This window comes from Portunus trituberculatus, chromosome 26, assembly GCF_017591435.1.
Source record: "Portunus trituberculatus isolate SZX2019 chromosome 26, ASM1759143v1, whole genome shotgun sequence".
Lineage (NCBI taxonomy): Eukaryota > Metazoa > Arthropoda > Malacostraca > Decapoda > Portunidae > Portunus > Portunus trituberculatus.
The window spans coordinates 906,238-928,737 of record NC_059280.1 but is presented as its reverse complement, the minus strand read 5'-3'; the positions used below and the strand labels follow the sequence as shown (position 1 = coordinate 928,737).

Here is a 22,500-nt window from a genome sequence, read left to right as displayed (position 1 = left end):
ACACACAAAACACCCTAAAACACTCAAAACCCCACAAAACACTCAAAAACACCCCACAAAACCCCACAAAACACTCAAAAACCACTCAAAAACCCCCACAAAACACTCAAAACACCCCCAAAACACTCACCCAGCCCCATAGCAGAGTAGACAGCAGCCGCCACATAGACATTGAAAGGCGTGAATCCAAAGGCAGAGATGTATAGGATCTGCGCCCCTAGGAACGCTGTCAGCCCGTGTACAAACAGCTCCTCCCAGATCAGCAGAGCGTCCCCCACTGCTGATAACACCAGGCCCAGCACGATACGGCGGGAGTAAGCGTATCTGCAGGAGGAGGAGGAGGAGGAGGAGGAGGAGGAGGAGGAGGAGGAGGAGGAAGGGATGGAGGGATGGAGAGGGAGGAGGAGGAGGAGGAGGAGGAGAAGAGAAAGAGGAGGAGGAGGAGGAGGAGGGAGGAGGAGGGAAGGAAGGAAGGAAGAGGAGGAGAGGGAGGAGGGCCAGAGAAGAGGAGGAGGGAAGAGGGAAGAAGAAGAAGAAGAAGAAGAGGAGGAGGAGGAGGAGGAGGAGGAAGGGAGGAAGGAAGAGGGAGGGAGAGGGCCAGAGACGAGGAGGAGAAGAAGAAGAAGAAGAAGAAGAAGAAGAAGAAGAAGAAGAAGAAGAAGAGGAGGAGGAGGAGGAGAGAAGAAGAAGAAGAAGAAGAAGAAGAAGAAGAAGAAGAAGAAGAAGAAGAAGAAGAAGAAGAAGAAGAAGAAGAAGAAGAAGAGGAGGAGGAGAAGGAGGAAGAAGAGATGTAAATGAAGGAAATAGCGAGAGAGAGAGAGAGAGAGAGAGAGAGAGAGAGAGAGAGATTATCATTATTATTTCTATTTCCTTTTTATTATTGTTCTCTTCATTATTCCTCCTGTTTATTCAATTCTTCTCTATTTCCAACGTCTCAAATAGAAAACGGTTAACTAATCAGAGAAAACGACAATTTTAAAGGTACACCATACTATATTACCCCTTCACTATTATTACTACTACTACTACAATTACTACTGCTACTATAACTACTATTACTATAACTACAGCTACTACAACTACTGCAGCTTCAAGAACAGTCTTTCCCACGCACACTGACACCCAAACACCACACGCAACACCACAAACACACCAGAAAAACACCAAAATATAACATCAACCAAACTCAGCTCATCCCAGCCTCTCTCAGTGCATCTCCCTTCAAACTACTACTATTATCACAACAACTACTTCAACTACAACTACTACAACCACCACAACTCAAGAACAACCCTTCCCACACACAATGACACCAAAACACCACACGCAACACCACAAACAAACCAGAAAAACCACTAAATATAAACCCAACCAAACCTAGTCCATCACAGTGACTAATACTGAAACTATTACTACTATAACTACAAATACTACCCAAACTACCACAACTACAACTACCACAACCACCACAAATCAAAAACAACCCTTCCCACACACAATAACACCAAAACACCACACGCAACACCCGAAACACACCACAAAAACACCAAAAACACACACCAACCCCCAAAAACACAATAAATCTTAAATCTTTCAAACTACCACTATTACTACGACTACAAGAACTACCACAGCGTCAGGAACTACCCTACACGCCCCTAGAGCCTCAGTACTTACTCCTCCCCAAGACTCATGCCGTGTAGGAGGACGAAGGCGATGAGGGACACGACAGGAAGGCATTTAATCACCATCGCTAGCAGGGAAGGCTGATCAGACGGAATGAACAGCACGAAATAAATAGCCACAGTCTTAAAGAACGGCATAAGCTTCGGTCCCACGCTCTTCAACTGAAAGACACAATGGAGGGAAATTAGCGCTGGGAAATGGAAATATGGAAATGGGAGAGGGAAATGGGACGGGTGAATAGATGGAAATACGAATGGAAATAGATATGGAAATATGGAAATACACAGAACTGGGGGATTTAACGCTGGGAAATGGAAATATGGAAATAGATGTGGAAATATGGAAATAGGAGATGAGAGATGGAAATTAACGCTGGGAAGTGGAAATATGGAAATGCAGAGATGGAAATGGATGGAAATCAACTCTGGGAAATGGAAATATGGAAATGCAGAGATGGAATGGAGGGAAATTAACTCTGGGAAATGAATATGGAAATAGGAGATGAGAGATGGAAATTAACTCTGGGAAATGGAAATATGGAAATGGATAGATGGGAGATGGAAATTAACGCTGGGAAATGGAAATATGGAAATGGGAGATGGGAGATGGAAATGGGAGGGGTGAATAGATGGAAATACAAATGGAAATAGAAATGGAAATATGGAAATACACAGAACTGGGGGAAATTAACGCTGGGAAATGGAAATATGGAAATGCAGAGATGGAAATAAACAGATGGAAATGGAAATAAAAATGGAAATATGGAAATGGAGACCAGGAAATGGGGGAAATGAAGAGGGAAATAGAAATATGGAAATAAATGTGGAAATATGGAAATAAACGTTTTATTGGTGAGAAAAACGTTTTATTGGTAAGAAAAACGTTTAAATTGGTGAGATAAATAACGTTTAACTTGAAAAACGTTTTAAAATTGTTGAGAAAACGTTTAAATAGGTGAGGAAAACGTTTGAATTGGTGAGAAAAACGTTTAGATTGGTGATAAAACGTTGAACTGGTGAGAAAAACGTTTTATTGGTAAGAAAAACGTTTAATTGTTGAGAAAAACGTTTGAATTTGTGAAAAACGTTTTATTAGTGAGAAAAACGTTTTATTGGTGAGAAAAACGTTTTATTGGTGAGAAAAACGTTTAAATTGGTGAGAAAAACTTTTAAATTGGTGAGAAAAACGTTTAAATTGGTGAGAAAAACGTTTAAATTGGTGAGAAAAACGTTTTATAAGTGAGAAAAACGTTTTATTGGTGAGAAAAACGTTTAAATTGGTGAGAAAAGCGTTTAAATTGGTGAGAAAAACGTTTTATTAGTGAGAAAAACGTTTTATTGGTGAGAAAAACGTTTAATTGAGAGAAACGTTTGAATTGGTGAGAAAACGTTAAAATTGGTGAGAAAACGTTGAATTTGTGAGAAAACGTTTGAATTGGTGAAAAAAACCGTTTGAATTTGTAAGAAAACGTTAAAATTGGTAGGAAAAAACGTTTTGACTGGTGATAAAACATTGAACTGGTGAGAAAAACGTTTGAATTGGTGAGAAAACGTTTGAATTGGTGAGAAAAACGTTCAAATTGGTGAGAAAAATGTTTTGAATAGTAAAAAAAGTTTGAATTGGAGGAAAACGTTTTAATTCATGACAAAACGTTTAAATTGATAGGAAAAAACTTTTTGATTGGTAAGAAAACGTTAAAATTGGTGAGAAAAACGTTCAAATTGGTGAGAAAAACGTTTTGAATAGTGAAAAAACGTTTGAATTTGAAAGAAAACGTTAATATGGTGAGAAAAACGTTTGAATTGGTGATAAAAACGTTTAAATTAGTGAAAAACGTTTAAATTGATGAAAAACGTTTGAATTGGTGAGAAAAACGTTTTATTTTTAAGAGTTTGTTTATTTAATTATTTTATGTGAAGGGAAAATGTTGCTGTTGATGTTTTGAAAGAGAGAGAGAGAGAGAGAGAGAGAGAGAGAGAGAGAGAGAGAGAGAGAGAGAGAGAGAAAGAAAGAAAGAAAGAAAGAAAGAAAGAAAGAAAGAAAGAAAGAAAGAAAGAAAGAAAGGAAGAAAGAAAGAAAGAAAGGAAGAAAGAAAGGAAGAAAGAAAGAAAGAAAGGAAGAAAAAGAAAGGAAGAAAGAAAGAAGAGAGAGAGAGAGAGAGAGAGAGAGAGAGAGAGAGAGAGAGAGAGAGAGAGAGAGAGAGAGAGCGTGACACGGAACTAAAACACGAAGTCATTAAACACTTGCTCTCTTCTCTCTCTCTCTCTCTCTCTCTCTCTCTCTCTCTCTCTCTCTCTCATCAATATTATGAAAGAGAAAGTAAAAACAGAATTATCTTTAAATTCTTCAAAGATAAGATTACTACTACTACTACTACTACTACTACTACTACTACTGCTACTATTACTACTACTATTACTATTACTACTACTACTACTACTACTATGAAGAAAAAGAATATATTGAGAGAGAGAGAGAGAGAGAGAGAGAGAGAGAGAGAGAGAGAGAGAGATATTAGTACACAGGAACTCAACTGACACACACACACAGAGAGAGAGAGAGAGAGAGAGAGAGAGAGAGAGAGAGAGAGAGAGAGAGAGAGAGAGAGAGAGAGAGAATAATATGACCTTCGCTTAGAATCTAGCAGTTGCTTATGTGCGCAATATTAGAGAGAGAGAGAGAGAGAGAGAGAGAGAGAGAGAGAGAGAGAGAGAGAGAGAGAGAGAGAGGGACCCACTTGACCTAATATTGCTGTTTACAAGTTAGATAGTAATAATGGACTACTACTACTACTACTACTACTACTACTACCACCACCACCACTACTACTACTACTACTACTACTACTACTACTGCTACTACTATTACTATTATCACCACCACTATAACCACTACTACGACTACTTATACTACTGAAAGAGAGAGAGAGAGAGAGAGAGAGAGAGAGAGAGAGAGAGAGAGAGAGAGAGGCACCTTTGATACCCCGATGGGAATAATAATCACGTTCGTCTCTCTCTCTCTCTCTCTCTCTCTCTCTCTCTCTCTTGGCTCACTTGTGGAATGCTTGCTAAATTTGAAGAAATTCTCTCTCTCTCTCTCTCTCTCTCTCTCTCTCTCTCTCTCTCTCACCGGATATAAGTTTGGTGACAGAGAGAGAGAGAGAGAGAGAGAGAGAGAGAGAGAGAGAGAGAGAGAGAGAGAGAGAGAGAGAGGGCAGACATAAACAAACTGAAAAGAAGAGGAAGAGGAAGAGGAGGAGGAGGAGGAGGAGGAGGAGGAGGAGGAGGAGGAGGAGGAGGAGGAGGAGAAGAAAGAAAAGGAAAGGAAAAAGTAGTAGTAGTAGTAGTAGTAGTAGTAGTAGTAATAATAATAATAATAATAATAATAATAATAATAAGAGAGAGAGAGAGAGAGAGAGAGAGAGAGAGAGAGAGAGAGAGAGAGAGAGAGAGAGTGCGTGAGAAAGAAATGAACTGTATCTTTCTCTCTCTCTCTCTCGTGCTCTGGCAACACTATGAGAGAGAGAGAGAGAGAGAGAGAGAGAGAGAGAGAGAGAGAGAGAGAGAGAGGGGAAAGGAACAGCTGATATGAGCAGAACACACACAAAAAACGCCCTTAAACACCCCTTCCACACGTCCCCCACCCCCACTACACACCTGCCCCCCACACTTACCACCTGCTTGGGGGTCGCCATTGTAAACAAATGAATCACATAAGACACACGAGACAAAGGGCAACGATCCTCTCCCTCTCACGTCTCGCTGGTAACTGGCGCCTCAATGATTCGCGGGCTAAGGGAGGCTGGGTTGTGACGTCATCAAATCCCTGGGTTCTGATTGGCTAGTGGGTTATGACGTCACTTCCTACGTCGTATTGAGTAGCCAATCACGTGGCGAAGATTTGTGTTTTGTTTACATGATTTGTTTACGTTGTATAGAAAGGTTTAGGTGTATGGGGAATGTATGGGGGTTGTGAAATACGTTATGAAAAATGCTGTTTTTTATTTTTTCAGCGGTAAATTAGTAAATAAGGGTGATTTTTTTTTTTCGTATTATTTAAGCTTACGACGCAGTTACGGTGAATAAATGCTAATATTTTGGTTCTATTTTGAAACTGCAGGGGAAAAATACTTAAAAATTACCACATATACAACATAAATAGTGGTAGTGGTGGTGGTAGTAGCAGTAGTAGTGGTGGTGGTGGTGGTGGTGCTAGTAGTAGTAGTAGTAGTAGTAGTAGTAGTAGTAGTAGTAGTAGTAGTAGTAGTAGTGGTGGTAGTGTTATCAGGATGTACTTGGAAAAAGATAAAGAGAGAGAGAGAGAGAGAGAGAGAGAGAGAGAGAAAGAGAGATAAAGCACATCTCTCTCTCTCTCTCTCTCTCTCTCTCTCTCTCTCTCTCCTCCTCCTCCACACACACACACACACACACACACACACACACACACACACAGTTAATGATTCACAGCAAATTCACCAATAGGCAACCACGCTCATTAAAATGCTAAGGACAACACGTTCAGGACATGTTTAGGCAGAAGAACACGTGACTGAAGGGACACACACACACACACACACACACACACACACACACACACACGGAATCATAACTTCCACTACGTTATGGAAAAAGAACTTTGAAAACTATGATATTGAAAAACACCTTTAAAAATTCTTAATATTGTAAAAACACACTTAAAACACCCAATATTTCAAAAAAACACCCTCAAAACTCTAAACATTGTAAAAAAACCACTCTTAAAACACCCAATATATAAATAAAACACCCTCAAAACTCTAAACATTGTAAAAACACTCTTAAAACACCCAATATTTCAAAAAAACACCCTCAAAACTCTAAACATTGTAAAAAAAACACTCTTAAAACACCCAATATTTAAAAAAAAAAACACCCTCAAAACTCTAAACATTGTAAAAACACTTAAAACACCCAATATTTCAAAAACACCTCAAAACTCTAAACATTGTAAAACACTTAAAACACCCATATATAAAGAAAACACCTCAAAACTCTAAACATTGTAAAACACTCTTAAAACACCCAATATTTCAAAACACCTCAAAACTCTAAACATTGTAAAAAACACTCTTAAAACACCCAACATTTCAAAAAAACACCCTCAAAACTCTAAACATTGAAAAAAAAACAATCTTAAAACACCCAATATTTCAAAAAAACACCCTCAAAACTCTAAACATTGAAAAAAAAAACACTCTTAAAACACCCAACATTTCAAAAAAACACCCTCAAAACTCTAAACATTGAAAAAAACACTTAAACACCCAATATTCAAAAAAACACCCTCAAAACTCTAAACATTGAAAAAACTCTTAAAACACCCAACATTTCAAAAAAACACCCTCAAAACTCTAAACATTGAAAAAAAAAAAAAAACACTCTTAAAACACCCAATATTCAAACAAAACACCCTCAAAACTCTAAACATTGAAAAACACTCTTAAAACACCCAACATTTCAAAAAAACACCCTCAAAACTCTAAACATTGAAAAAACACTCTTAAAACACCCAATATTTAAAAAAAAAAACACCCTCAAAACTCTAAACATTGTAAAAAACACTCTTAAAACACCCAATATTTCAAAAAAACACCCTCAAAACTCTAAACATTGAAAAAACACTCTTAAAACACCCAATATACAAACAAAACACCCTCAAAACTCTAAACATTGAAAAAAAACACTCTTAAAACACCCAACATTTCAAAAAAACACCCTCAAAACTCTAAACATTGAAAAAAAAACAATCTTAAAACACCCAACATTTAAAAAAAACACCCTTAAAAACAACAACTTCTACTCAAAGGCGAACTTACCATTAGCTATTTTAGATGGGGATACTTTTAAGGGAGGTACCTATCTCAAAGCCTCCCCGCCAGTGAGGAAGTGAGGAAGCCCTACCTGCACTCTGACCTTAACACCACTATACAATTGGCAATGGCCCCTGTGTTTCTAGAGCCCCTATGGAACTCCTCCTATGCATGTGATTAATAGAGGTTTCATTATTTCCACGCATTATTTGAGTTTTTGAGTGAAATACTAGTGAAGGAGGAGGAGGAGGAGGAGGAGGAGGAGTGAAAAGAAATCTGAGGTGTTTTGGGGTGTTTTGGTGTGTTTTTAGGGTGTTTTGGTGTGTTTTGTGGTGTTTGGGAGTGTTTTTGTGTGTTTTGGGTGTGTTTTTGAGGATTTTGCTGTGTTTTGAGGTGTTTGGGTGTTTTGGTGTGTTTTGGTGTGTTTGAGTGTTTTTGTGTTTTGGTGTGTTTTGGGTGTTTTGTGTTTTGGTGATTTTGGTGTGTTTTGGTGTTTGGTGTTTTGTGGAGTGTTTAGATGTGTTTTGTGTGTGTTGTTTGTGTTTGTGTTTGGTGTGTTTGTGTTTGGGATTTTGGTGTGTTTTGTGGTGTTTGGGAGTGTTTTGTGTGTTTTGGATGTTTTTAGGGTGTTTGGGGTGTTTTGGTGTGTTTTGTGGTGTTTGGGAGTGTTTTGTGTGTTTGGATGTTTTAGGTGTGTTTGGGGTGTTTGTGTGTGTTTTGTGTGTGTTGGTGTGTTTGGTGTGTTTTGGTGTGTTTGTGGTGTTTTGTGTGTTTATGTGTGTTTTGTGTGTTTAGAGTGTTAAAGGTGTTTTGGTGTGTGTTTGTGTTTTGGGTGTTGTGTGTGTTTTGGGTGTTTGTGTGTGTGTGTGTGTGGTGTTTGGGAGTTTTGGGTGTTTTGGTGTGTTTGTGGTATTTGGGTGTTTTTGGTGTGTTTTGGTGTGTTTTGTGGTGTTTTAGAGTGTTTTTGTGTGTTTTGGGTGTTTTTAGGGTGTTTGGGGTGTTTTGGTGTGTTTTGTGGTGTTTTTGTGTTTTTGTGTGTTTTTGGTGTGTTTTGAGGATTTTGGTGTGTTATATGGTGTTTGGGAGTGTTTTGGGGTGATTTTGGTGTGTTTTGTGGTGTTCTAGAGTGTTTTTGTGTGTTTTGGGTGTGTTTTGAGGATTTTGGTGTGTTTTGTGGTGTTTGAGTGTGTTTGGGAGTGTTTTTGTGTGTTTTGTGGTGTTTGAGAGTGTTTTGTGTGTTTTGTGGTGTTTGAGAGTGTTTAAAGTGATTTTGTTTGTGTGTTTTGTGGTGTTTTAGTTTAAAGTGATTTTGGTGTGTTTTTGTGTGTTTTGGTGTGTTTTGAGGATTTTGGTGTGTTTTGTGGTGTTTGAGGTGTTTGGGGTGATTTTGGTGTGTTTGAGTGTTTTGTGTTTAGAGAGTTTTGCTGTGTTTTGTGGTGTTTGGGAATGCTTTGGGGTGATTTTGGTGTGTTTTGTGGTGTTTGAGAGTGTTTTGTGTGTTTAGAGTGTTTTGTGTTTTGGTGTGTTTTGTGGTGTTTGGGAGTGTTTGGGGTGATTTTGGTGTGTTTGTGGTGTTTGAGAGTGATTGTGTGTTTGTGGTGTTTTAGAGTGTCTTTGTGTGTTTTGGTGTGTTTTGAGGATTTTGCTGTGTTGTGTGGTGTTTGGGAGTGTTTTGGGGTGATTTTGGTGTGTTTGTGGTGTTTGAGAGTGATTTTGTGTGTTTTGTGGTGTTTGAGAGTATTATTGTGTGTTTTGGTGTGTTTTGAGGATTTTGCTGTGTTTGTGGTGTTTAAGAGTGTTTAAAGGATTTTGGTGTGTTTGAGGTGTTTGGGAGTGTTTTGTGTGTTTGTGGTGTTTAGAGTGTCTTTGTGTGTTTTTGGTGTGTTTTTGAGGATTTTGCTGTGTTTTGTGGTGTTTGAGAGTGTTTTGGGGTGATTTTGGTGTGTTTTGGAGGTATTTAAGAATTTTGCTGTGTTTTGTGGTGTTTGAGAGTGTCTTTGTGTGTTTTTGGTGTGTTTTTGAGGATTTTGCTGTGTTTTGTGGTGTTTGAGAGTGTTTTGGGGTGATTTTGGTGTGTTTTGTGGTGTTTGGGAGTGTTTTTGTGTGTTTTGTGGTGTTTGAGAGTGATTTTTGTGTGTTATATGGTGTTTGAGAGTGTTTTGTGGTGTTTGAGAGTGTTTTTGTGTGTTTTGTGGTGTTTGGGAGTGATTTTTGTGTGTTTTGTGGTGTTTGAGAGTGTTTTTGTGTGTTTTGTGGTGTTTGGGAGTGATTTTTGTGTGTTTTGGTGTTTGAGAGTGTTTTTGTGTGATTTTAGTTGTTTGGGGTGTCTCGGGCCTACCTATGGACGTGTCATGAAAACTGTGCCCTCCTTCAGTCCTGTCTTTGCCTAGGAGCCCCAAATTCCTAAACCCACTCCTCTACAGCCATAAAAAACTCAATATTTATAAAACATCCTTAAAAACACCATTAAGAGAGAGAGAGAGAGAGAGAGAGAGAGAGAGAGAGAGAGAGAGAGAGAGAGAGAGAGAGAGAGAGAGAGAGAGAACAACAACAACAACAATAAAAGGCATTAATATTTTGAAACAATCTTTAATATAATGTTCATATATTATAAAAACTCCCTTGCACAGTTAATGAGGAGGCCTACGTAAACAATTAGGCCTAGGGGGGGTGTCATGGGGGCCTATGGGGGCTGGGGAGGGGGTACAGGGTGGGTATGTTATAAAAAACGGGATATTTCCATGGGTGACTCCAACAAACAAACAAACACTCAACAGAAAACGGAAGAGAGAAAATGTTAACAAATATTTCGTGATTTATTTCATTTATTTTATTTATTTTCGTTTTTTTTTTTTTCATTTATTTTTTTTCTAATTAAACAGAATTTTTTTTTCATTTCATATTTTCTTTTTCTTTTTTATTTATTTATTTTTTTTCATTTTAAGCGATTTTTTTTTTGTATTTCCTCTGCGTTTCGTTCAAGTTGGAGTGAATTTTTTTTATTTTGATGCGTTTCGTTCAAGTTTGAGTGAAATTTCGTTAATTTGATGCGTTTCGTTCAAGATTGAGTGAAATTTCGTTTAATTTGATGCGTTTCGTTCAAGATTGAGTGAATTTCGTTTAATTTGATGCGTTTCGTTCAAGTTTGAGTAAATTTTCGTTAATTTGATGCGTTTCGTTCAAGATTAAGTGAATTTTCATTAATTTGATGCGTTTCGTTCAAGATTAAGTGAATTTTTTTATTTTGATGCGTTTCGTTCAAGATTGAGCGAAATTCGTTTAATTTGATGCGTTTCGTTCAAGATTAACTGAATTTCGTTTAATTTGATGCGTTTCGTTCAAGATTGAGTGAAAATTCGTTTAATTTGATGCGTTTCGTTCAAGATTGAGCGAAATTTCCTTTAAATTTGATGCGTTTCGTTCAAATTAAAGTGATTTTTTCAAACAAATAAGGTAAATACTTTATAAAAATACTGAAAATAAAAAAAATACCAGAAACAGTCGAAATTGAGCGAAATAAGTTGAAAATAAGCTAAAATTACTTAACACATTAGATTAAAATTGCCGAAAATAAGTTAAATACGTTCATGCCTGGTGAAAAAATAAGAGAATAGCAACTCGGGCTCTGATTGGCTAAGAATTCTGTGCAAAAATAGTAAAATGGCAACTAAAATATCAACTCTGGCTCTGATTGGCTAAAAATTCATAGCAAAAAAAGAGAATAAAGCCCAAAATAGCAACTGAACTAGCAACTTGGGCTCTGATTGGCTAAGAATTCGGTGCAAAAATAGTAAAATGGCAACTAAAATACCAACTCTGGCTCTGATTGGCTAAAAATTCATAGCAAAATACAAGAGAATAACAATCGAAATAGCAACTCGCGCTTTGATTGGCGGAGAGAATAACAACTCGTGTTCTGATTGGCTGGCTGTGTTTTCCTGGTTTTTGAATGGCTCGCTGTGATTGGCTGGTGTGTGGCGCCTGCGATGTCATTGGCTGGTTAGAAATTTGAAAGGAAAACTAAAGAAAACGTGACTTTTTACTGAATTTGAATATAGAAAATGGAAGAAAAATTGATTAGTTTATATTTGAAGGGAAGACTAAAGAAAACGTGACATTTTAATGAATTTGAATATAGAAAATGGGTTAGTTTGAATTTAGATGGAGAAAATAACGTCTTTTTTTTTAATATGAATAAAAAAAATGATCTTGTAAATTTGAAGGGAAAAGCAAAGAAAACGTAACTTTTCATGAATTTGTGAAGAAAATGGGTTACTTTGAATTTAAATGGCGAAAAATTTAGGACTGTCTTAAGTTTGAATGAAAAGAAATGAAAGTCACTTAGATTTAACGAAAAAAATTAAAAAAAACTAATGGAAACGAAAATTTGAATGAATCTATAAGAGAAAATGGGGTTTTTTTTCAATTTAAAGAAAAAATATTACGTTTTCTTTTTATTTGAACGAAAAAAAAAAAACAAGAAAATGAGACTTTGAACGAATTTATATGAAGAAAATTGATTTGTTTGAATTTTAATTGAGAAAAAAATTTGGGACTTTTTTTTTTAAATATTTGAAAAAAAAAATTAAAAGTTTACTTAAATCTAACGAAAAAAAAATGAAAATCGGTAATTTGAACGAATTTATATGGAAAAAAAGTTAGTTTGGATTTAAACGGAGGAAAAAAATTAAGGACACTTCAAAATAAATGACAAAAAAAGAAAGATTATTGAAATTTAGCAAAAAATAATAAAAAATGAAACTGAATTAACTTACATGAAGAAAATGGATTGGTTTGAATTAACACTCAGAAAAATTAACGATTTCTCAATCTGAATGATAAAAAATGAAGTTATTTAAATTTAGTGAAAAAATAAATAAAAAACGAGATTTTGAATTAATTTATAAGAAAAAATGGCTTAGTTCAAATTTAAATGGAAATATAAGGACTTTTTATTTGAACGAAGGAAAAATGAAAGCTTATTTAAATTTTGTGAAAAAATAAAATAAAAAAAACGAGAATTTGAATGAATTTATAAGAAAAAATGGCTTAGTTCAAATTTAAATGGAAAAAAATAATGACTTTTTATTTGAACGAAGAAAAAATAAAAGCATATTTAAATCTTGTGAAAAAAAATGAAGAAAAAACAAATTATGAATGAATTTATAAGAAAAAAATGTGTTAGTTCAAATTTAAATGGGAAAAAATAATGACTTTTTATTTGAACGAAGGAAAAATGAAAGCTTATTTAAATTTAGTTAAAAAAACGAGATTATGAATGAATTTATAAGAAAAAATATGTTAGTTCAAATTTAAATGGAAAAAAAAATAAGGATTCTTTTTATTTGAATGCAGGAAAAAATGTAAACTTATTTCAATTTAGTGAAAATAAAATAAAGAAAAACAAAATTATGAATGAATTTATAAGAAAAAAAATGGGTTAGTTCAAATTTAAATGGAAAAAATAATGGCTTTTTATTTGAACGAAGGAAAAAATGTAAACTTATTTAAATTTAGTGAAAAAAAAAAAAAAAAAACGAGATTTTGAATTAAATTATAAGAAAAAATGGCTTAGTTCAAATTTAAATGGAAAAAAATAATAAATAAGGATTCTTTTTTATTTGAATGCAGGAAAAAATGTAAACTTATTTCAGTTCAACGAAACACTAAAAGAAAACGAGACTTTGATTGAATTAGCATGAAGAAAATGGATTACTTTGAATTGAAACTAAAAAAAAAAAAAAAAAAAAAATTAGGACTTTTAAATTTGAGTGAAAAAAGAAAGTTTATTTAAATTTAGTGAAAAAAAATAATAAAAAAAAACGAGACTTTGATTGAATCTACATAAAGAAAATATATTGTTTGAATTGAAACTGAAAAATAAAAAAAAAAAAAAAAAAAAAAAAAAAAAAAAAAAAAAAAATAACAAGTTTGAATGAAAAAAAAAGTTTATTCAAATTTAGTGAAAGAGACTTTGAATCAATTTACATGAAAAAAAAAAAAATGGATTTGTTTGAATAGAAAACGAGAAAAAAAATAATGCCTTTTAAATTTGAATAAAAAAAAGTTTATTTAAATTTCGTGAAAAAAAAACTTATAAGAAACGAGACTTTGAATTAGATAAAGAAAATGGATTTGTTTGAATTGAAAACGAGAAAAAAATAATGCCTTTTAAATTTGAATAAAACAAAAATATTTAAATTTCGTGAAAAAAAAACTTATAAGAAACGAGACTTTGAATTAAATAAAGAAAATGGATTTGTTTGAATTGAAAATGAGAAAAATTAACGACTTTTAAATTTGAATGAAAAAAAAGAAAGTTTATTTAAATTTAGTGAAAAAAAAACTAATAAAAAACTGAGACTTTGAATCAATTTACACGAAGAAAATGGATGAGTATGAATTGAAAATGAGAAAAATTAACGACTTTTAAATTTGAATGAAAAAAAAGACAAAATATGAAAAAAAAAAAAAATGTGGTTAGTTTGAATTTGAACGAAGAAAATGGAAATTGACTTCATAGTTGCAAAAAAAAAAAAATAAATAAATAAATAAAATGAAATAAATAAATAAAAACAAACAAACAAATGAAAAAAACACGACTGACAGAATGTAAATAAAAAAATGGGATTGTGAAAAAAAATGAACGAAGAAAACGGAAATTGACTTATAAAAAAAATTGAAACTTATAAAAAGAAAACGAAATAAAAGCTTTAGAACTTTTAAATATGAATGAAAAAAAAAAATGAAGTTTATTTAAATTTACCGAAAAAAAAACAAGATTGACAAAATATGACTAAAAGAAAATGGGTTTAGTTTGAATCTTAATGAAGAAAATGGAAAATTACTAAGAGTTTTAAGAAGAAAATGGAATAATGGAAAAAAATAGATAAACAAACAAATGAAAAACGAGAATGACAAAATCCAAATAAAGAAAATGGGGTTTGAACGAAAAAAAACGGAAATTGACTTACAAAAAAATGAAAAAAAAAAAAAAAAAAACACGAAATAAAAAGCCTTAAAATTTGAACAAAGAAAACGGGAATTAGTAAAATGAAAGAAAACGGAGAAATGACTTGAGTTTTGAGGGAAGACTGAAGTACTTGTTTGTTTGTTAGTTTGTTGGTTAGGATAGGTTAGGCTAGGTTTTGTTTGTTTGTTTGTTTGTTTGTTTGTGGAGAATATTAAGTAACTATTTTTCCAGCCAATTACACCACACACACACACACACACACACACACACACACACACACACACACACACACACACACATTAATTAAATTTGAAGTTTTTTTTATTTCAAATCCAAAAAAATAGAAAATGAAAATAATAATAATAATAATAATAATAATAATAATAATAATAATAATAAACGAAGAAAAAAATCAAGGAAAACTAAAAAAAAAATTATAAGCTTAATTTTTTTTATTGAAATAATGACAATAATAAAAAATAGAAAGAGGAGAGATGGAAAAACAAAAATCTTAACTAATATAAGTAGGACTATATCATAAGGAAGATAGAAGTAGTAGTAGTAGTAGTAGTAGTAGTAGTAGTAGTAGTAGTAGTAGTAGTAGCAATATAAAACTTAAAAAACTATATTAAACTAAGAAAAAAGTGATACACAGATACAATAATAATAATAATAATAATAATAGTAATAGTAATAATAGTAGTAATAGTAATAATAATAATGCAAAAATATATACATAAAAAAAAGAACTAAAAATACTCAATATCGGTAACTAATAATAATAATAATAATAATAATAATAATAATAATAATAATAACAATAAAACTAGTGATTACAAATAACTAAACCTAACTGCCTTAAAATATAGAAAAAAACACACAAACGAACACACTCACTAATAATAATAATAACAATAATAATAATAATAATAATAATTTCTACATTTATTACCATTATTATATATTTATTTTAATGTTTTTAATATTGATTAGGAAAAACAAAATAAATATATAAAAGAAGAATTACAATTGCCATTATTATTATTATTTCTATTATTATTATTATCATTATTATTATTTGTTTGTAATTGCTCTCTCTCTCTCTCTCTCTCTCTCTCTCTCTCTCTCTCGGGACAAAATATATGTTATATGCATCTATACATAATTATATATATATAATCTTTTGTTTTTCCTCTCCTACAAGTTACCTACATAAGATCTTACATTGTACACACTCACACACACACACACACACACACACACACACACACACACACACACACACAGTCCCTGACAATTACAAATACTATGTAGGTGAATTATATGTGCATGTGCGTGTGCGTGTGTGCGTGTGTGTGTGTTTGGAAGGGTTTATGTGTGCGTACAGAGAGCAAGCACACACACGCACACGCACACACACACACACATGAGGTGACTGCTGCTGTTTGGCACATGTTTGTTGAACCTTTGTGGAGGAGGAGGAGGAGGAGGAGGAGGAGGAGGAGGAGGAGGAGGAGGAGGAGGAGGAGGAGGAGGAGGAGGAGGAGGAGATAATAATGACAAAGAATCTAAGAAAAAGAAGAATTGAGATAAGAGGAGGAGGAAGAACTTAAGCATTATATAACACACACACACACACACACACACACACACACACACACACACACACACACACACACACACACACACACACGCATCATCACCGTCTATAGAACGAAAGACAGGGATATACATTTACACACACACACACACACACACACACACACACACACACACACACACACACACACTCGGAAGAAACAGATAATATTATATACAGTTTATGTACGTGTGTGTGTGTGTGTGTGTGTGTGTGTGTGTGTGTGTGTGTGTGTGTGTGTGTTTGCTTATATTTAAAAATGGACGTTTGGAAAAGTTTTTAAATGTATATAATTTTTTCACGTTTTTTTACAAGTTTATACACAAGGTCAGCCATTTTGTGAGTGGCTCTCTCTCTCTCTCTCTCTCTCTCTCTCTCTCTCTCTCATACACACACATGCATTTTTAATTGATATATTTCTTTCACAAAACCTTTTCCTATTATTATTATTATTATTATTATTATTATTTATTATGGCTATTTCGTTTTTTTTTTATTTAATTTTTCTATTATTATTATTATTTTTTGCTGTATTTTCCATCATATAACAAAATTCTATACAAACTTTACAAGATGAGAAAAAAAAATTGTTTCTTTATTTCCATTTTGTGTGTTTTTTTTTATTTAATGTTTGTGTTTTTTGTGTGATTTTAATCTTTTCCAGTTTAAAATATTTCTTTTTTTCTATTTCTAAGTTTAAATTGATGTTATTGTTGTTTTTGTAGTTTTTTTTATTTTTTTTTTTTTTTGCTTTTCGTTCGTTTTACAAAATATTTTTTTTTTGAAATTGATCTAAATTGTCTTTATTTTCTTTTCTACGTGTATAAAAAGTTAGTCATTTTCTTTTATTTTTCTTTTCTATCAATTTTCTTCATTTCATTCTTTCCTTCCATTCTTTTCTATTTCTAAATTATTCCACACTTTTCATTTTCATCACATTCATTTCCTTTTTTCATTTCTTTATTTCAATTTTGACATTATTATTATGAGTTTTATTTTGAAATTTTAAGTTTATCCTAAAATTTTCAACGTTTTCTATCTTTGATTTTATTTTCATTTATTTTTTTTCACATTATCATTTTCCATTTTAAATTTCTAACAGTTAACCATAAAAATTTCCTCCGTTTTCTTTCATATCAAAAAAAAAATTATTCTTCCATTTTCTGTTGTCCTTTCATTCTTATTTTCAACATTTTTTTTTTTTCCTTTTCAGTTTCAATTTTTTCTTTTATTTTGCTTTAAATGTTTGAGCGAAAATTTTCCTTCTAAATTACGTCAATCAGAATTATTAACCTCATTTTTCTCTCTACATTTCAGTTTATTCAAAAATTTCTTGCATTTTTCTCAATAGTTATTTACCTTTTCCCGTTTTCTGTTCAAATTCTCAGTTTTTTTTTTTTTTATTTCAATCATTTTCAAAACATATAATTGACCTTTTTTTTTTTTTAATAAGTCTTAATATATTTTTTAATCTATTTATAACTTTATTTTGGTTCAATTTCAAATAAGGGTCATTTTTTCTTCTTCCACAATTATCAAAACATTTATTTTCTATTCATATTTAAGTTTATTGAATTTTCTTCCGTTTTTCAAGTTTACCTTCATTTATTTACCTTTTTTCTCGTTTTCTGTTCAAATAGTGAGTTTTTTTAATTTCTAGTTTCATTAATTTTCAAAACCTATAATCAACATTTTTCTAATAAGTCTTAATTTTTTTTTTTCATCTATTTCTTCATATTCACCTTTTTTTTCATTTTCCAATTTCCATTTTCTATTAATTTCAACTTAATTGTTCATATTTCTCTATATTTCTCAATTTCCACTTCTTAATTAATTTCAAACATATTTCTTTCCAAATCATTCGTTCATATTTCTCTATGTCTACAAATCCAATTCATCTTCCTCATATTTCTTAATTAATTTCAAACACATTTTTTCTCCAATTCGTCACATTTTTCACATTAATTCATTCACTATTTAAACTTTTTTATTTTTAGCATCGCTCGCCACTTTATCAAAAATTTCCCCAAAAAAACTTTCGCTCATGAACTTAATTTGTGAAAAGGAAGACTACCTCACTCACTCTCTCTTGTAGTTAGTAGCAGCAGCAGCAACAGTAGTAGTAGTAGTAGTAGTAGTAGTAGTAGTAGTAGTATTTGTACTATTTATATAACTACTACTGTTTTTATTATTTTTTTTTGTTAAGTTTTTGTTTCATATTTATAGCACTGCGTTTATGGCACTGTGTTATTCGCACGCACGCACGCACACGCACGCAAAAAAAAAAATAAAAAAATAAAAAAACAACAACAAACTTTCACTAATTCGCAAGCATTTTTTCTCGAACGCACTCAAAAATTAAGCTTAGCAACTTCCGCACTCAAAAAACAAGGAACGCACTCAAACACACTCAAACATTCACTCGAGTAAAGGAATTTGTGGGAAAACGCACTCAAAAAATTTTAGACACACACACATACACATACACACAATTGAACAAACGCACTCAAATAAACACGACTTGGGAACGCACTCAAAATTTTAACTTCCAAACACACACACACACTCGACTCGATTGAAGAACGCACTCAAAGAAAAAAAAAACGCAAAAAACGCACTCAAAAATGAAAATAACTGGATATAATAGCAAAACACACTCAATTTTCCCACACACTCAAAAAAAAAAAAAAAAAAAATAATAATAATAATAATACCAACACGCACTAAAAAAAAAAAAACACTCAAAACACAACAAAAGCAACAAAACACACTTTCTCACAAACGCACTCACTCAAAAACTGAAAGAAAAAGAGAAAGAAAAAAACAGAATTAAATGAAAAAATTGAGAAACGAACACACACACACACACACACAAACAAACACACCAAAAACACCCAAAAAACACCCAAAAAAACACACATAACTAAAGCGAATTTCTAGAATGAGACATGTGGGGTGACGAACTGGCGCCCCCACCTCCTTTCCTCACCGCAGCACCTCCAGCACCCCCGGAATTCGACTGCCCCGCCCCGCCCCTCACCAATCTTTGCGGGCTTCCTTTTCTATGTCTATGGGTGTGTCGATGGTAGCTAATCTTGCCCCCGTTTGCACTGTCGGGGGAGGAGACGGGGGAGGAGTCTATGGGGGTGTCTGTAGGGGTGTCATTGGCAGGGGAGCCGTGGTCTATGCTTTGCTGCAGCGCTACAGGTGTCAGCCACTCTCGAGGAAGGCATCTTTGTAGGAAGGGCACGCAAGAGGAGACGTATGCTAACCTGTTAACCCAAGTTGGTATCTCCTTTCCCACCAGGATCTGAAATACAGGTGGTAGTAGTAGTAGTAGTAGTAGTAGTAGTAGTAGTAGTGGTGGTAGTAGTAGTGGACTGTGGTGTGCGTGTAAAGATTGTGGTGTGTTTGTGTGTAGATTGTTGGGACACGGACACACACACACACACACACACACACACACACACACACACACACACACACACACACACACACACACACACACACACACACACACACACGAACACACACCTGGGTCAGCGCTGAGGAGAAATGGTTGCAGTTTTTAGTCATGAGGTGGTACCTATCACCTCGGAACTCCTTGCCCAACTCTGCCACTATCCTCTTTGCATCGTCCTCCGTGAAGTCCGTGTAGCCTAGATGAATGCTCTGCCTGTGGGGGCGAAGTTGAAGACAGGGTGCATTATCATTACTAATATTACCCTTTATATATGAAGGGGAAAGCTAGGCAAGGGCATCAAAAAACGTGAAAAGAATGCCAGTTGTCAGTTTCTTGTATTAGCGTTAGCCACAATGAAGGGACAAATGTGTTGATACCTCCCTCTTAAATGCAGTGAAGTGGTAGGAAGGTGGAGACACAGAAGCAGGCAGGGAGTTTCAATAGTGGTGAAGGATTGAGAGTACTGGTTAACTCTTGCATCAGGGAGGTGGACAGAATAGTGGTGAAGGATTGAGAGTACTGGTTAACTCTTGCATCAGGGAGGTGGACAGAATAGTGGTGAAGGATTGAGAGTACTGGTTAACTCTTGCATCAGGGAGGTGGACAGAATAGTGGTGAAGGATTGAGAGTACTGGTTAACTCTTGCATCAGGGAGGTGGACAGAATAGTGGTGAAGGATTGAGAGTACTGGTTAACTCTTGCATCAGGGAGGTGGACAGAATAGTGGTGAAGGATTGAGAGTACTGGTTAACTCTTGCATCAGGGAGGTGGACAGAATAGTGGTGAAGGATTGAGAGTACTGGTTAACTCTTGCATCAGGGAGGTGGACAGAATAGTGGTGAAGGATTGAGAGTACTGGTTAACTCTTGCATCAGGGAGGTGGACAGAATAGTGGTGAAGGATTGAGAGTACTGGTTAACTCTTGCATCAGGGAGGTGGACAGAATAGTGGTGAAGGATTGAGAGTACTGGTTAACTCTTGCATCAGGGAGGTGGACAGAATAGTGGTGAAGGATTGAGAGTACTGGTTAACTCTTGCATCAGGGAGGTGGACAGAATAGTGGTGAAGGATTGAGAGTACTGGTTAACTCTTGCATTAGGGAGGTGGAGAGCTGGGTGTACGGGTGATAGAGGGGTGGTTAGGGGTGGTAGGAGGGTGGTTAGGGGTGGTAGGAGGAGTGTGGACAAATAAATAAGAAAAATTACGATATTGAAGAAAACGTACTTAAATTTAAACTGCTCCCCGAGGTCTTCTGCATCTCTTGGGGTTATCTCAAACACTCCAGAGAAAGGGAACGGATGGCCGCCATATGCAAATTCTGAGAGAGAGAGAGAGAGAGAGAGAGAGAGAGAGAGAGAGAGAGAGAGAGAGAGAGTATTAGTTTGATCTTAAGGTAAATGAGGAAAATGTTGAAATAATTTGGTTTTCGTTTTCTATCATATTTCAAGGATGGACTTAACTAAATGTAACCTATTTACTACTACTACTACTATTACTACTACTACTACTACTACTACTACTTACCTGTGCCATATATCTCCACACCTGAGTGAAACACGCCTAGACCAATGGAAGATGTATATTCATTAATCCAGTACTGCAACAAAGAAAACGGGACTAAATTGCCGGTGCTGAGAAAACGTGATTTTTTAGGGTAAACTTGTAAATTATTTGAGATTATCGTTATTATTTTGTTTTGCAATGTTTTTAGTGGTCTATTATTAGTTTGGGTGGAAGGGGTGAAAGAAATACCACAAACACACACAGACACACACATAAACACCCCAAACGCCCTGAAAAACACACTCAAACACCACAAAACACCACCAAACACTCCAAAACACCACAAAATCTCCCCAAAACCCACTCAAACACCTTACACTCTCAAACATCTCCAAAAACACCCAAACACCCCCAAACAAACCCCAAACACACTCAAATATCACCAATCACCCCGAAAAACACACTCACACTCAAACACCCCACAAAACACACTCAAAACACTTCAAACACACCCAAACACTCAAAACACTCAAACACCCAAACACACCAAACACACTCAAACACACCCAAACACACAAAACAAACACCCAAACACTCAAACACAAACACCCAAACACACTCAAACACCTAAACACATTCAAACACCCTGTAAACACGCTCAACACACACAAACACCCCAAAACACCTAAACACACTGAAACACCCTGTAAACACACTCAAACACCCCAAAACACCCTGTAAACACATTCAAACACCCTGTAAACACACTCAAACACCCAAACACCCCAAAACACTAAAACACTCAAACACCCTGTAAACACACTCAAACACCCCAAACACCCAAAACACCTAAACACTCAAACACCCTGTAAAACACACAAACACCCCAAAACACCCTGTAAACACATTCAAACACCCCGTAAAACACACTCAAACACCCCAAAACACCCCAAAAACACCTAAAACACTCAAACACCTGTAAAACACTCAAACACTAAACACCAAACACTCAAAACACCCCAAAAACACCTAAACACACTCAAACACCCCGTAAAAACACTCAAACACCCCAAAAACACCCAAAACACCCCAAAAACACATTCAAACACCCCGTAAAACACGCTCAAACACCCCAACCACCCGACAAAACACTCACCATATCGTATACATTGACGATGACAGGTTGGCGGGCCATATTGACGTAGGCTGCGATGTCCTCCCCGTCGTCAGCCGCGGCAGGGCCCAGACAGCTGGAGAAGGGCAGCCGGCAGCTCCCCAGCCCTTGCGACATTCATAGAAACCCTGTACACATGAACACCAAGCCACTCCAGGGCGGGCCGGGCCACCACCACCACCACCACTACTACCACCACTACCACCACACCCTC

At 34.7% G+C, this 22,500-nt stretch overlaps 2 protein-coding genes across 3 annotated transcripts in view; both read right to left on the bottom strand.

The window, feature by feature from the left end:
* Nucleotides 1–5,458, bottom strand: part of LOC123509123 (lysoplasmalogenase-like protein TMEM86A) — a 6,859-nt gene extending 1,401 nt beyond the window's left edge. The window contains exons 1-3 of the mRNA XM_045263271.1: nt 5,360–5,458; nt 1,678–1,847; nt 131–324 (exon numbers count right to left, since the gene is read on the bottom strand). Coding sequence (XP_045119206.1) covers nt 131–324; nt 1,678–1,847; nt 5,360–5,380 — 385 coding nt within the window. The 5' untranslated portion in view covers nt 5,381–5,458. The remainder of the gene's footprint in view (nt 1–130; nt 325–1,677; nt 1,848–5,359) is intronic.
* Nucleotides 5,459–17,310: 11,852 nt separating this feature from the next.
* Nucleotides 17,311–22,500, bottom strand: part of LOC123509122 (deubiquitinase DESI2-like) — a 9,021-nt gene continuing 3,831 nt past the window's right edge. Inside the window, exons 2-6 of one of the 2 annotated variants that reach the window (XM_045263268.1) lie at nt 22,269–22,393; nt 21,134–21,206; nt 20,834–20,927; nt 19,681–19,822; nt 17,311–19,456 (exon numbers count right to left, since the gene is read on the bottom strand). In XM_045263268.1, coding sequence (XP_045119203.1) covers nt 19,070–19,456; nt 19,681–19,822; nt 20,834–20,927; nt 21,134–21,206; nt 22,269–22,393 — 821 coding nt within the window. In that variant the 3' untranslated portion in view covers nt 17,311–19,069. Of the gene's footprint in view, nt 19,457–19,680; nt 19,823–20,833; nt 20,928–21,133; nt 21,207–22,268; nt 22,415–22,500 lie in introns of both variants that reach the window. The other variant, XM_045263269.1, reaches the window with a different exon arrangement.